General features: G+C 41.3%; 1 protein-coding gene across 3 annotated transcripts in view; it reads left to right on the top strand.

Moving 5' to 3' along the window:
- Positions 1-8,792, top strand: part of LOC139218474 (F-BAR domain only protein 2-like) — a 39,054-nt gene extending 30,262 nt beyond the window's left edge. Inside the window, exons 18-28 of one of the 3 annotated variants that reach the window (XM_070850042.1) lie at positions 998-1,113; positions 1,196-1,325; positions 1,520-1,603; positions 1,872-1,931; positions 2,485-2,596; positions 3,589-3,744; positions 4,501-4,633; positions 5,422-5,621; positions 5,702-5,766; positions 5,874-6,038; positions 6,132-8,792. In XM_070850042.1, coding sequence (XP_070706143.1) covers positions 998-1,113; positions 1,196-1,325; positions 1,520-1,603; positions 1,872-1,931; positions 2,485-2,596; positions 3,589-3,744; positions 4,501-4,633; positions 5,422-5,621; positions 5,702-5,766; positions 5,874-6,038; positions 6,132-6,154 — 1,244 coding nt within the window. In that variant the 3' untranslated portion in view covers positions 6,155-8,792. The remainder of the gene's footprint in view (positions 1-997; positions 1,114-1,195; positions 1,326-1,519; positions 1,604-1,871; positions 1,932-2,484; positions 2,597-3,588; positions 3,745-4,500; positions 4,634-5,421; positions 5,622-5,701; positions 5,767-5,873; positions 6,039-6,131) is intronic. The other 2 variants (XM_070850043.1, XM_070850044.1) reach the window with 2 other exon arrangements.
- Positions 8,793-13,101: the final 4,309 nt, after the last annotated feature.

The raw sequence follows: 13,101 nt of genomic DNA, 5'->3' as shown, positions 1-13,101 counted from the left end.
CTGATTGGTTTACCTTCTACACTTTGTCATGCTTATTGCCTCTGTCAATCACATCGCCCCTTTCAGCTGAAACGATGCCACAACAGGAGCACTCGCCTCCCCTGGCTGAGAGCCAACAATCCAAAGATGTCTCCTCTTTCTCTTCATCCACATCCTCCCCCTGGGACTCGCCAGAAAACCCTTTCCAAGCACTCAAGCCCGCACCAGCGAGGGCCCAGAGCGCCCCCATCACCTTGCCGAATGAGCCAGTTGACCCCATCAGAAGCCCGGCTGCTGCCAGCCCTCCAAAGAGCGTCGACGCCTTCTCCTCTGTGTCCTGGTCCCAGAGCCAGTGGATCGCCTTCAGTGATAATTTCGCTCCGCCTCGCCGTCAGGGCTCCGGATCATCTGTGAAGGAGCTCCAGAGGCCTCCGTCCGGCTCTGGCAGGTCAAGTCGCTTCCTCTCTGATGACTCAGCTGAAGCCTGCTGCAAAGAGACAGGCTGCAGAGAAGATGGCAGCCTCTGTTTCTCTGATGTCTTCTCTGGGATTACAGATAGATCAATGGCAGCAGCTCCATCAGGCAAAATATTCAATGGTAACACTATTACTGAAGCTAGACACTTGTCATACGCCTGAGGTTTGGTTTTAATTTTATATTTTATTTTAACTCTATGTTCTCATTTTGTGCATTTATTTCAGATTTGAAGTTGTCAGTTGCGTATTTTTGAGTGTTTTTGTCATTCTTTTATTTCACAGACAAGCTTCTCTAACTCACTGCTTGGTTTGCAACTTCTTTGTCTTTAAGTTCCTTTTTGTGAAATTAATTTTGGAATGTGTTTAACGTGTTTCCTGTTCTGTAAACATGTTTTGCCATTGTAGTTTATATGCTAGATGCATGATGGTTTTGCATCTGCTTGAATGAAGCACATTTGCAACACGTGTTTTGTTTGTGCTCGATTCCTTTTCTGTTTAAGTGTCACTCACCATTAAAACCTAAAACGGGTTTCTTTCTGTAGTCCCAGTACCAAACCGACCTACAACCCCACTGACAGCTGGAGCCCTTGTGCCCCCACCACGACCCTCCTCCAGGCCCAAACTCCCCACTGGAAAACTCACAGGAATCAATGAGATTGTGAGTAATTACAACATAAGTGCAACACAAGACTGATTGCTGTTGAAATGACACTCTAAAACCATCCTGTTCACTCACTCAGGTACGGCCGTTCAGCCCACCCAAGACATCGAACGCCAGCCCCCCTCCTACTGCACCACTCGCCCGGGCAGAGAGCTCCTCTTCCTTGTCCTCGAATGCCTCACTCAGTGCCGGCAACACCCCCACTGTTGGTAAGCTTCCTCAGCCACCTCTGTGCGTAGAGAATCTCCCTTTTCTTTAACTGTTTATTCTCCTTTTCCTCCCTTTATTCACCAACCTGCCACAAACTGTACCTTTGTCTCTGCAACACAGTGTGCTGTTTTCCTCTTCTCTCACTCCTTTCTCCTTCCTTGCTTCCTCCCTTCCCTGACTCCTCTCCTTACAGGAGCTGAGCACACCTTTACTCTCCCCCTCTCCTCCCCAGAGCCAGAACTGCTCTCCCTCTCCCCTTTCTTTCTACTAAGCCAAAGTGAGTCACTCCTTTCTGTGGTGCTTACAGTCATCATCTCTACCCTGCATACATTTCACTGTTGCTAAGGATGTCATCATTAGGGCCTGTTAGCTCTTCATTCGTCTCTGTGATCGTGTCAGAGTTGTCAGCTTAGGGCTCACCTGCTGCCATGACATATTTAGGAGCTCGCTCAGTTCATGCTCAGCATCATCTCTCCTCACATTTGTCCTCTTTGGGTTTGTTTATCTCCTTTTTCCTTCTTTATGCCTTTTAATATGGCGTAAAGAGGATGATGTGTTCATAGCAAAGCTGCCTACCTTTGAGAAGCGCTGTGAGACACCGGCAGGTATGGTTGAAATTCATACAAGAGGACTCTCCTCTGTGTTTAACTAAAACTAACAGCAGTGCTTGATGGGCTGGATGGACAACTGGATATGTCGCTTTGCAGTGATTGCATTTCTTTCGTGTCTTGTGTCCTCTCCATATTCACCTCTTCTCACATTTGTCTTCATGTCAACAGCATCTGCTCCTAACATGATAAAGATTTTATTGTTATAATAATGATGTAATGAGTGATTTGAGTGGCACGTCTTTAGTTTTAATTTGCTATCTGAGGTAATTCTGCCCTTCATAATTTAAACTAAAGCAGCTGTAGCACGATTTACTCAAAAAACGTACCATATTTCTGTTTATTTGAAAAATAACAGAATGTACTGACTTGTAATGTATGAATGACTGACTTCATGAAATGCAATAATCCAAATATTCTAGACTATATAGTGAATCTTTTGCATGATCAGACCTTCCTAATTCTGATGTAAGCTTTGGACCCCGCTGTTGTAAAAGTCTGATCTGCAGCTGAGTCAACAGACCTCAAACTCTGACTTTCTCGTTCTCAGGGACGTCTCGCGGTCCCAGCCCTGTGACCCTGGCATCCCAAGATGCTTTGCCCATTGCCGTGGCCTTCACAGAGTCAGTTAATGCTTACTTCAAAGGAGCTGATCCCACTAAGTGAGTCTCACATGACCTCTTGCTGCTCAAAGGGCCCGACATGGACCTGCACGCATACACATTTTTGTCCATATTTGAACTTCAGCTATAACAAATATGATGTTATGAGTAAAGTACTCTGTGTCTTACTGCATGGTCCCTTGTCCAATGTGCACTACACTTGGTGGATCTTTGGTTGTGCATTTTGCAGAGTGCATCTTCCTATCGCTCTGCTTGTGTGGAATGTTTTGCGTTAGTCTGACACCATTCTTTCAGAGTGGATAACCTACATGAGGCAGATTATAGACTGGGGCAGAGAAAACATACAGCCTTTTATTGGTTAACTGCTGCTAAATTGCTGCTGTGCAAAAGGCTTATTTTTGCAGGGATTAGCAAATGGAACATTTCATAAGCAATGCAGCAGAGACACGGAGCGAGGTTGAGACCCGCTGTGGGCCGTTACCACCATAGCCTGGACCAACTGTAACTGAAAGAAGACTCTTCTCAACCCACAGTTTGTTTAGAAACTTTATCTATATTAGACGATAGCAGCGTACAGATATATGTGGAGATGAAAAGTGGAGATGTGAAATACCAGGAACCTAAAGCCAGTGTGTTCAATATCTACTTTGGTTAGATCTTCATAAAAAAAAAAAGTACATTCGTAAAGAATAATTCATATTTAGAGCAGATATGTCCAATGTAGCTTTGTACTCAGTTATAGTGGTGAAAAGCTGAGCTGGAAGTTAGATAGCAAAATAAGATACAATACAACAATAATCCTGATAAAAAATGCCAAACATTCTCTGTTTCCAGCTTCAAAACGTGAGGATTTAATACTTTTGTCTGTTGTTTGTCTTTGCTTATTGAATAAAATTGAATATTTTGGGTACTGGTTGTGACGGACATCTTTCACAGTTTTCTGACTTTTGGTAAACCAAACAGTAACCAACTGATTGTATTGATTGATCGATCGAAGACGTATCTCATATTCACATGGCTACATTCCACAGGTGCATTGTGAAGATCACGGGGGATATGACCTTGTCATTCCCCATGGGCATCATCAAGGTGTTCACCACCAACCCCTCCCCGCCTGTGCTCACATTCAAACTGAAGAACACCAGCACGTTGGAGCAGATCCTACCCAACCAACAGCTACTATACAGGTGAGGCGTCCTGAAAAGTTCAGCCCTCAACAGGTAAAATGCAAACTGGCTTTGCAGAGCTTATGAGTTGATAACTTGTCGTGGTTAAGGGAAAGAGGGATCTGTACTTGATGATACGAGTGAGGAAGGAGGAAATGTAGTCTGCGTCAGAGAGAGGAAATTCAATTAGTAATCTGACATAAACCTATCATTAAGCTGTCAGGGAAGTATTTTCCACCAGACTTTAACAGCCAGGTTCTCAACAGCCCATGTCTCTTCTGAAATACTTCACGCCCTAAGATGGCAAAGAACAGCAAACTTCATATAACAGCTGCTTCATTTAACATATTTTATCTTTCACCTCTTTTGTCTCAGTCGGAGGTGTTAATGTATATTTTACCACACACGGCGCAAGTTTCAATATGACATGAAATTTGTTGGTTCCATTTTAAAACTGAAAGCAAATTTTATGTGGCCAGTTTTATATCCTTTCCTCCAAAAGGTCAAGAAAAATAATATCTTTTTTCTGCTTTTTTGTTTTGTTCCTTGCTCTGCTTCCTCTCAGTTATCCCAAGACCACATGGCTGGACTAATTGAATGAAATGGAATTCATGATTTAGTAGCTGGTTGGATATAACAGGATCATTTTTTCCAAGCTATTGGAGCTCGACACACAAAGCCAAGAAGAGAGATGAATAATTGAGCCTCTTATTATTTCTTTCTGTGTGTGTGTGTGTGTGTGTGTGTGTGTGTGTGTCCTGTTTGTCTTTTATCCAGTGATCCTTCCCAAAGTGACTCAAATTCCAAGGACTTCTGGTTCAACATGCAAGCACTGACATCCTACCTCAGAAAAGCCTCAGATCAGAATCCCTCATCTTCCTACTATAATGTGGACATCCTAAAATACCAGGTCAGTCAGCCAACATGGAGCCTAGAACAGAATCCAGATAAAATAACTATAGTTAAGAAATACTTTCTGAAAACATTTTTTCTGTAGTGCTTCCAGACAAGTCTGAGAATGAAGCTAGAAAGAACATGACAGTGGGGGAGTGAGCCGTGTGGACAACTAGGCTGTATTTCATAATGCGAAATATGCTTCTTTTGATAACCGTGTTCCAAAATTAAGGAGAAATAGTATCAATCAATCAATCAATGACTTTATTTGACCCCAATGGGGCAATTGGTTGTGCAGCAGTGGAAGCATAACATAACATAAAATACAAATAAAAATTAAATATTTTGTTATGGGATTCTTCAGCAGTTTCATCCACACTGTCATCAAGCTTCAAGCCTTGGCCCTCCACCTGGCTCACAGCCTCACTAACCACTGAAGGCCATCCTGCCACCCCATAATCAGGCTGGAATTCTCTTGAAATATAAACGTTTAGTTTACGTGTGGTGGATCATGAAATCTAGGAATGTAATGAAATATAAGCTCACCTAAGTGTAAAACAAACTCCAGCTCAGCAAACAACTGCTTTCCAATAAAGCTTTGGAGGAACATTAGCTTTGTTTTTAACACTTGTGCTTTCAACGCAGCGAACAAGCTAAATATGTTTGTGAGTTAAATGGAGATTCTGACTTCTGTAAACATTTCACATAGTCTCTTTGCAGCAGAGGATATTGGGAACATCCCTCTAATTGCTCAAACTCAAAGCAGCTTTGGTCATGTATTCTATACTGTACCGCTGTGTTCAGGTGCTGTCTGATGGGATCCATTCCACTCCTCTCAACCTGGCCATGTACTGGAAGTGTACACCGAGCACATCAGACCTGCGGGTAGACTACAGATACAACCCGGAGTCCATGGCCTCCCCTGGTCCGCTCACCAACGTACAGGTTTTAGTGCCTGTTGACGGAGGAGTCACCAGCATGCAGTCACTGCCAAACTCCATTTGGTATGATGAGTGGAAAGCGCTGAAACCGTCTATCTTAGTTAAAAAGAAGCAGCTTATGATGCTATTTCTTTCTTATTTAGGAATGCTGAGCAGAATAAGTGTCTGTGGAAGCTGAATGACATCTCAGAAAAGTCTGAAAATGAAGGTGAACATCTTTGTCTGCTTTGTTTGCAATTAGAGACGATACACTCAAAATCCCCCTCATAAACAGTGCATGCAGTGAAGAGTGTATTTGTTTGTGTCTGACCCCAGGTGCAGGTTCCCTAAGGGCCAAGTTTGAGCTCTCAAATGGCCCGTCGAACCCCTCCACTCTGGCAGTGCAGTTTATGAGTGAGGGGAGCACCCTGTCAGGCGTGGACATGGAGCTGCAGGGCACTGGATACAGGCTTTCTCTCAACAAGAAGAGATTTGCCACAGGTATGTAGAAAGCTCGATCATCCATACGTACCTGATGGCCTCAAATTTAATGCACCAACGACTCAAACTCCTGTCTTTTGCTCTTTTCTTCAGGGCGTTATATGGCAGATTGCTGAGGCGACTCGCCACTCTGGTTCTCAATTAAAAAAAAAAAAATCTCGCTTGACACAAAAGTTGGCAATTTTTCAAGGTTTCCTGAACCCCTGGATCCACCTGAGAGCAGTCGTGCTTTTGCCTGGGAAGCGAGAATCTCACTACAATAAAACAGCACTGAGTATTGAACACTGTTTAAAAAAAGAAAATAAAAGAAAACTAAGATGAGCTTTCAGGAAATGTGTAGATATGAAGTCTAATAATGCTTTCTGATCAATTCACTTTTGTATAGTCAGAAACAATTTATGGATTAGATATAAATCTATATTGTATTTGAAATCATAAAAAAAAGAAAAAAAAGTGCACTAACAATCTTTCAGATGCTCTTTTTCCTCTTATATTCACTTTTTTCAAGGGCCTATAAGGATATTAAACAAAATCATTTCTGCGTGGAGAAAAAAAGGTTTCTGCATCCGAACTGTAAATATTAACACTGAACATTCTGCTCGACCAGCTCTGACTCAGCTCTCCGGTCTCTTCTGTTTACTGAATTTTCTCTTTCCTCCTCCTCACCATTTGTCTTTTTGATCATGTGCAATGAAGCAATGAAGGTAGAATCTGTCTTAAACAGTACTCACACACTTGTGGCACAAGCTCGACCTTTAAAGTGACATTGAAGTGCTTTCAAACAAATGCAAAAAAAAAAAAATCTGACCTCAGTGCCTCCTCTTATACTGTGGATCAATAGGCAGCAGATGTTTTACCTGAATTTGGGTTTCCAGATTTAAGCTACATTTCTCTGTGATAACATGCATGGAGTTTTTTAAACAATCAGTGTGGTCTTTTTAAGAATTGAACTTTTTTTTCCCTTGTCAAGTCACAGCTTGTCATTCTTTACATTTTTAAGCCCTTAATTTTTACTGTTCATAAAAGAAAAAGAATGCTCAGCAACCTTGACTGTAAAACTTTGTGTCAAACGTTAGATGCTTTAAAGAAAAATCAAGGGACATTGCCCCAAATTTACCTTGCAGCCTTGTTTTTTAAACCTGCAGTGTTTTTGTCCCACTTTTGTGCCCTATTACTAGAGAAATGTGCCTGAATCTAACTTTTCTCTAATCATTGTTTGTATACTACAGCACAGTTAATGAGAAGAGCACCAACAATGTGCCAGTTGTGTTTTTTACTCCTTTATTTGGATGTTGAAGGGAAAATGTTTTTACAACCCGACTGTCTTCCAGAAGTGAATGACTCGTGTTTGCCTTCTGTGATTGAGTTTGATCATTGAACTCTTTTATATTTAGTCTTTTTCTATTTCTTACTGGTCAGTTTGACCTTCACCTCTCACACACTCACTGTGCAGTAGACCATGTAAATGAGCAGTAGCACAATGAGGCCAAATTCATGATCGAAAATGCCTTATCACAACTACTTGACACTGAGTAATCCAGTGTTGTTGACTGTGGTTAGATATTGTGACACAGCACTGCCATTGCCCTGTGATAGGTTACTGACCTGTCCTGCCTCTCACCCAGTGCATGCTGGGATAAACTCTAGCCTCTTGCAACTATAAATAGCACAATAAGTGGGTACAGGAAAAGGATGGATGGGTGGTAAATTGCCACGTTTGGCGCTTGGTGCTTCATTCTTGTCTCTTACTAATGAAGGCTGCTGGTGTAGAGGCTGTTGTACTTCTTGATGGAGTACTTTTATGTTGTGTAGGACATTTTTCATTGACGTTAAATTGGTTAAAGTATTGATATGTGACATGGCTGGAGATGTGATTCGTTGCCTAGAAGCTGTGATTGAAAATTGATGAAACATTTTAGGGCAGGAGTTTCATACACTGTGCATCATGTGGCCAAATGATCTTTCATAGAAGATGTTTGGAAATAACTGCAAATCAGGCTTATTTTTTACTGTCCGCTGTGCTACAAAACATGGCCCATGGGGTTTTTAACTCATTGGTTTGTAGGTGATTTGAACTCATATCCATATTTTATCAATCTTGCTTGGAAACTTATCATTTATTTGATTTCATTCATCATATCTGGCCAGGGTGATTACATGTAATGACCAGTTTTTAATGTCTGATATGATTCTTGTACCCAGTACCTGGTTTAAGACTCAAGCCTGATAATAATTTAGAGGCAGACATTAATCTGAAATAGCTGAAGGAAATGCCCATTTAAGTCGTGTCTGAACTAAAACTTTGTATCTCACTTTGAATTTTGATCAGCCAAATATTTGAAGGTAGTCGAGATGAATGAGTTTACAAAAGATCCTAAAATTGTAGCAGCAGACATTTGTATAGTGTTTTCTCTTAATTAATTATATCAGTGGTTTTGGTCAGATGAGCCGAATGCATTAAAAATAAAACACAGATTCTGTAATTGTATTCAAAGCAAGCTGGTTCTTGCTGTCCCTACAAAATGTTCAGAATAAACTCACAAGGCTCCTTTTTTTTTTGGTCACTTTCACATTCTTCCTTTCTTTATATGTTGTATTAAACAGAGTTTAAAGAGAGCAAAATTGTGTAAATGATTCTCATAAATTGTACATTTTTACCAATATCTCAGCCACTTTTTGTCTTTACTTTATGATTTCTCATTGTGCCTGTATTAAATGTGTAATATATGAATATATACAAATATATTAAAATGACTAAGTGTGGTCTGCGTGATTCCTTTCAGCCTCATCATGACGGTATACAGTAACAGTGTCAATTATGTAATTTTTTTTTTTTGCCAAGCTAGCAGCGTCGCTCTAGGGATGGCAATAATTACTGGATGGATTCGTGGTCCCCAGAACTGGAGCCCGGTGACTTCGGTGATCCCCTGACCTTTCCTCTCGTGGCACCAGCAGGATTTATCTACTGAAATATGTAAGTATGTACCAGTTGGATTAGCACATTCATGGTTCCAAGTCATTGTTACCTACAAACTTTAGGCAGGTGGCGTGATCTTACAGGTCATTGTCCTTCTGTGTTTTTCTGTAGATCCAATCAATAAGTCGTGTTTACAGGTTTTTACTTTTTTCCCCCTGCAAGCTACAATATTTCTCGAGTTTCTTTGATTATACGAGCTTTATACGAGTTTACTGCTGTGCTCAGTGCAACAAAAATTGAATTTGAAAGACAAAGCTTGTGTGAACAATATTCCTTATGTATGGAGACTGACGGAGAGTGTGCTTTTTTTTTTTAAATTTCTTTATTGTTTGCTCATGTGAGGATTCTTGAATACTTGTTGAATCATTGGTGACTCCTTTAAATAATATAGTCTTGACCTGCTCTGTGTGAAAAGTGTCCTGTTATAGCTTTTTTTTTTTTTATGAATTGGCACTATATAAATAAAGACTGACTGACTGAAATATTTGAAATTCACACTAAAATGACCTGAATCGACAGATAAAGCACTTAGAGAAAAAAAAATATATTCTTTGGGCGAACTGGCCCTTTAAAGCCCTCAAAATGACAGAAAATACAGATTTCCTGACTTTTCTGGCTGAAAAGTCAGAAGCAGTAATACTACAACATAATCTATTGTCAGTTTTTTTATGACCATAATCCCTGTCAAAGGGTTTGCATTAAAGCCTCTACCGCCATGTAGGATGTAGCATGAAAACAAAGCTTGGAGACACCACCACACATGTGTTACTAATGTAATGTTTGCACTGCAAGAACCTCATGCAGTGCTTTGCTTAGGAGGATGTGTGCATGATCGTGCGTATACGCTCAGCACTACATCAACACCTTGTGCATATTTACACACTCAGTCATGCCTTGTGTCCCTCCGCCTACAGACCTCCTCCTCGCTGTTTGAAATACAAAGTCTGAGCTGCCTTTTTCACAGCCACATGTGTGAGCCATCAGTGTTGACTCTACTTTCCCCTGTCCGCCTCACTCAGATGAAGAGGAAGAGATCTTAGGGTCTCATGTGTATAATGTTATTCTCTCAAAGGCCAAAGTGAGATATGTGAGCTGAAGTCATATCCAAAAACTCTGTTGGTCCATATGTAGACTCTTGTGTGTGGCCAGGCATTTTATACAGCTTCAGAGGATCAGTGAGTTTGAGTGTGTGGGCTGCACAGGTGGCAGGCTGGTAGAGAGAATCGGAGGACCTTAAAGGGGTGCTTTGACATTGTGGGAACAATACTTATATGCTTTCTTGCCAAGAGTTAGATGAGAAGATTGATACCACTCTCACACTTGTACGCGAAATAGGAAGCTACTGGGCGAAACTGCTAGTGTGGCTCTGTCAAACGGTAACCATCTACCAGGAACCACCAAAGCTCACAAACATACAAGTTATATCATGTTTATTTAACCTTCCTCAGTTGAAAAAAAATTATTTATTTTTTTTTTTTCTTCCAATTAAGTTTTGGAAGATTTTGGAAGTTAGGAGAAATGTTCGGTACCACTCTCATGTCTGTATACTAAATATGGAGCAACAGCCAGGAGGCGGTTAGCTTGCAAAAAGACTCAGGAAGGTAACAAAAGGCACCTACCATCACCTCTATGATCCGAACCTAGTTGGTTCGGTATGTGACTTTCTTTTGCCCTGTTTTTAATCTGTAAGCTAAGCGTTTTTCCATACACACGTGGGAGTGGGATCAATCATGTTGTTTCCCTCTTGACAAGAAAACAAATTAGCGTATTTTCCAAAATATCAAGCTAACTTTAAAAACCGAGGAACGTCTGGGTTCTTGGATGGTTTAGTCGTCCGTGTCTGGTGTCGATTGAGAGAGTCTGAACATCAGAATCGTCTCCGTGAAACAGTCGGAGCAGAGGGAGCATTCAGTCTTTGTTGTCCACCGTCACAGTTATGTTTGTCCAAAGGCCCACTGGAGCCATAGATTTGAGTTATTCTACAGTCCAGAGAGCGAGCCCCACATCAGTAACATTTATGGACAATTTATAATTGATGTGCCCATTTGATCTCTCTTCACCAGGAGGAAAACCATCTGAACAAACAAGGATGGTGTAAGTTTATTGCATTGATATGGATTCTTCTCCTCTTCCTCTCTTGCAGACTCCAAAACCCAGAAGACCTCTTTTGAATAACTCAAACCCTGAACATGTCAGACTCACATCCACAGGCGTCTGTCACATTTTCCAGTCAGCAAGCAGAACTCTGTCAACTGCTTCCCCCTGGCAACATAAATATGAACACAATTCACTGTTAAGAAAACTGACAGGGAATTTATCACTGCAAAAGGACTTAGACAAACCGCGTTTATCTGGCTGACACTGGCAGATCACCAGATTTACCAGGAATGAATGAATAAATCAATCAATCAATCAATCAATCATATACACAATGTGTGTTTAAATATCGTAGTTTGAGATTTTTGTTTAACGGTCACACGTGTACTATTCACAGCTTGGTTTCCGTTTTGACACAAACCAGCAGGTTTACAGTAAAAGAACATGAATCACAAACTGGTCCTGTAAATCTTCCAGCTATGAATGAGTGATCGTCCTATAAACACGTCAGTGTGTAAGTCAGATTTGAAAATTGGATGATTTGAGTGTTTTGTAGATATGGTGGAACAGGAGACCTGATAACTTTCAGAGGCTTGTCCTGATCAAACATCTGGTCAGCTTATCTAAAATCCAGGCAAAGCACCAGAAGAGCAAATAGGCTGCATCATCACAGGTTTCTGTCTCTAAGTAAGTCATCCGAGGCCTTGAGACAGAGGCAGACAGGCCCAATTCCCAGTTGTTCTTTCATTCTACACAGACATTCCAACGTATGTGACGCATCACATGTAGTTGCTGATAAACCAAAAGTAGCACATTACAGTGATCTTTCCCCTGGAGGGAGAAATGACTTGACCTTTGCAGTGAAATTTTGACGCTCAAAGCCTCCATAGGGATGCTGTCATTCAAATAGAACGTATTCCTGTCTTCTTTTGGGATTGTACCCTACACAACCATTTATTTTCATTTCGAAAATAATTACCTGGATTTGCACTTGATGTAGCTGGAGGTGATTAAATCCTGCATTCTGGCCGGCTGGTCTCAGAGCAAGCAGTCGTATGTTCCTTCACTCCTAGGATTCTTTTGCACATTCAAGGCACTGAGTCAGGTGATATGTAAATGGGGTTAGGTAAACATGAATGACTGCGATAGAAAGGTGAAATCATTCGCTGGAAGTAAAATTCAGATCCAGTGAGGAAACACTCCACTGGCAGACTCCACTGCCTTATCCGCCCTGGGGAGAGGGAGTGGACCCTTCCGTGCCATGTTCACAGAGGCACGTCACAGGCTATTTGTCATGGTAAGAATGTGTGTGTGTGTGTGTTTGGGGGAGGGGATGACTGAGAAATGGCCACATCTTAATTCCTACGGTGATCCTTTAGCCTTCCTTTATTGGCCCAGCAGAATCTACCATTGCAATTGGATTTTCCTTGTATGAAGATGATAGAGGAGCACAGAAGTCCTTAGAATTTGAAGATTTTAGATGGGAGAAATCACCTTGGTTGTCTAGTCAAGTCATATTATTTTTATTTATATATCCCAGAATCAGAAATTGCACAATTCTACATATTAGAACATGTAGGCATTCAACATTGATGACGATAGGAAAATTACAGCTTGGAAAATCAGAATGATTGTATTAGGTAGATAGATTAGAATGAAGAATGCAGAGCACATCGGGCATTGATCGACTTCCTTGTGCTGCCAGAACAGGTAGGATCTGAGCCACATGACCTCCTCTTCACCATGAAACTCCATAGAGATCCAAAACCCAAGGGCACCATTCATGCAGAGTGAGATGAGACAAGGACACTGTTGACACAGAGGGAAAAGAGAGAGGGACACTATTCACACAGGAGGAGAGAGGCAAGGACACCATTCACTCAGAGGGAGAGACAGGCAAGAGGTGAGGCTCGATTACTTTTGTACACAATTGAAAGCTGCAGACTCCACCAGGTGAACATAGGGATGATTTTGGGTGCACAATGTGCT

The sequence above is a fragment of the Pempheris klunzingeri genome, chromosome 19, assembly GCF_042242105.1.
Source record: "Pempheris klunzingeri isolate RE-2024b chromosome 19, fPemKlu1.hap1, whole genome shotgun sequence".
NCBI classification, from domain to species: Eukaryota; Metazoa; Chordata; class Actinopteri; order Acropomatiformes; family Pempheridae; genus Pempheris; species Pempheris klunzingeri.
Note: the sequence above shows the minus strand (reverse complement) of the source record. Positions and strands in the feature narration are given on the sequence as shown.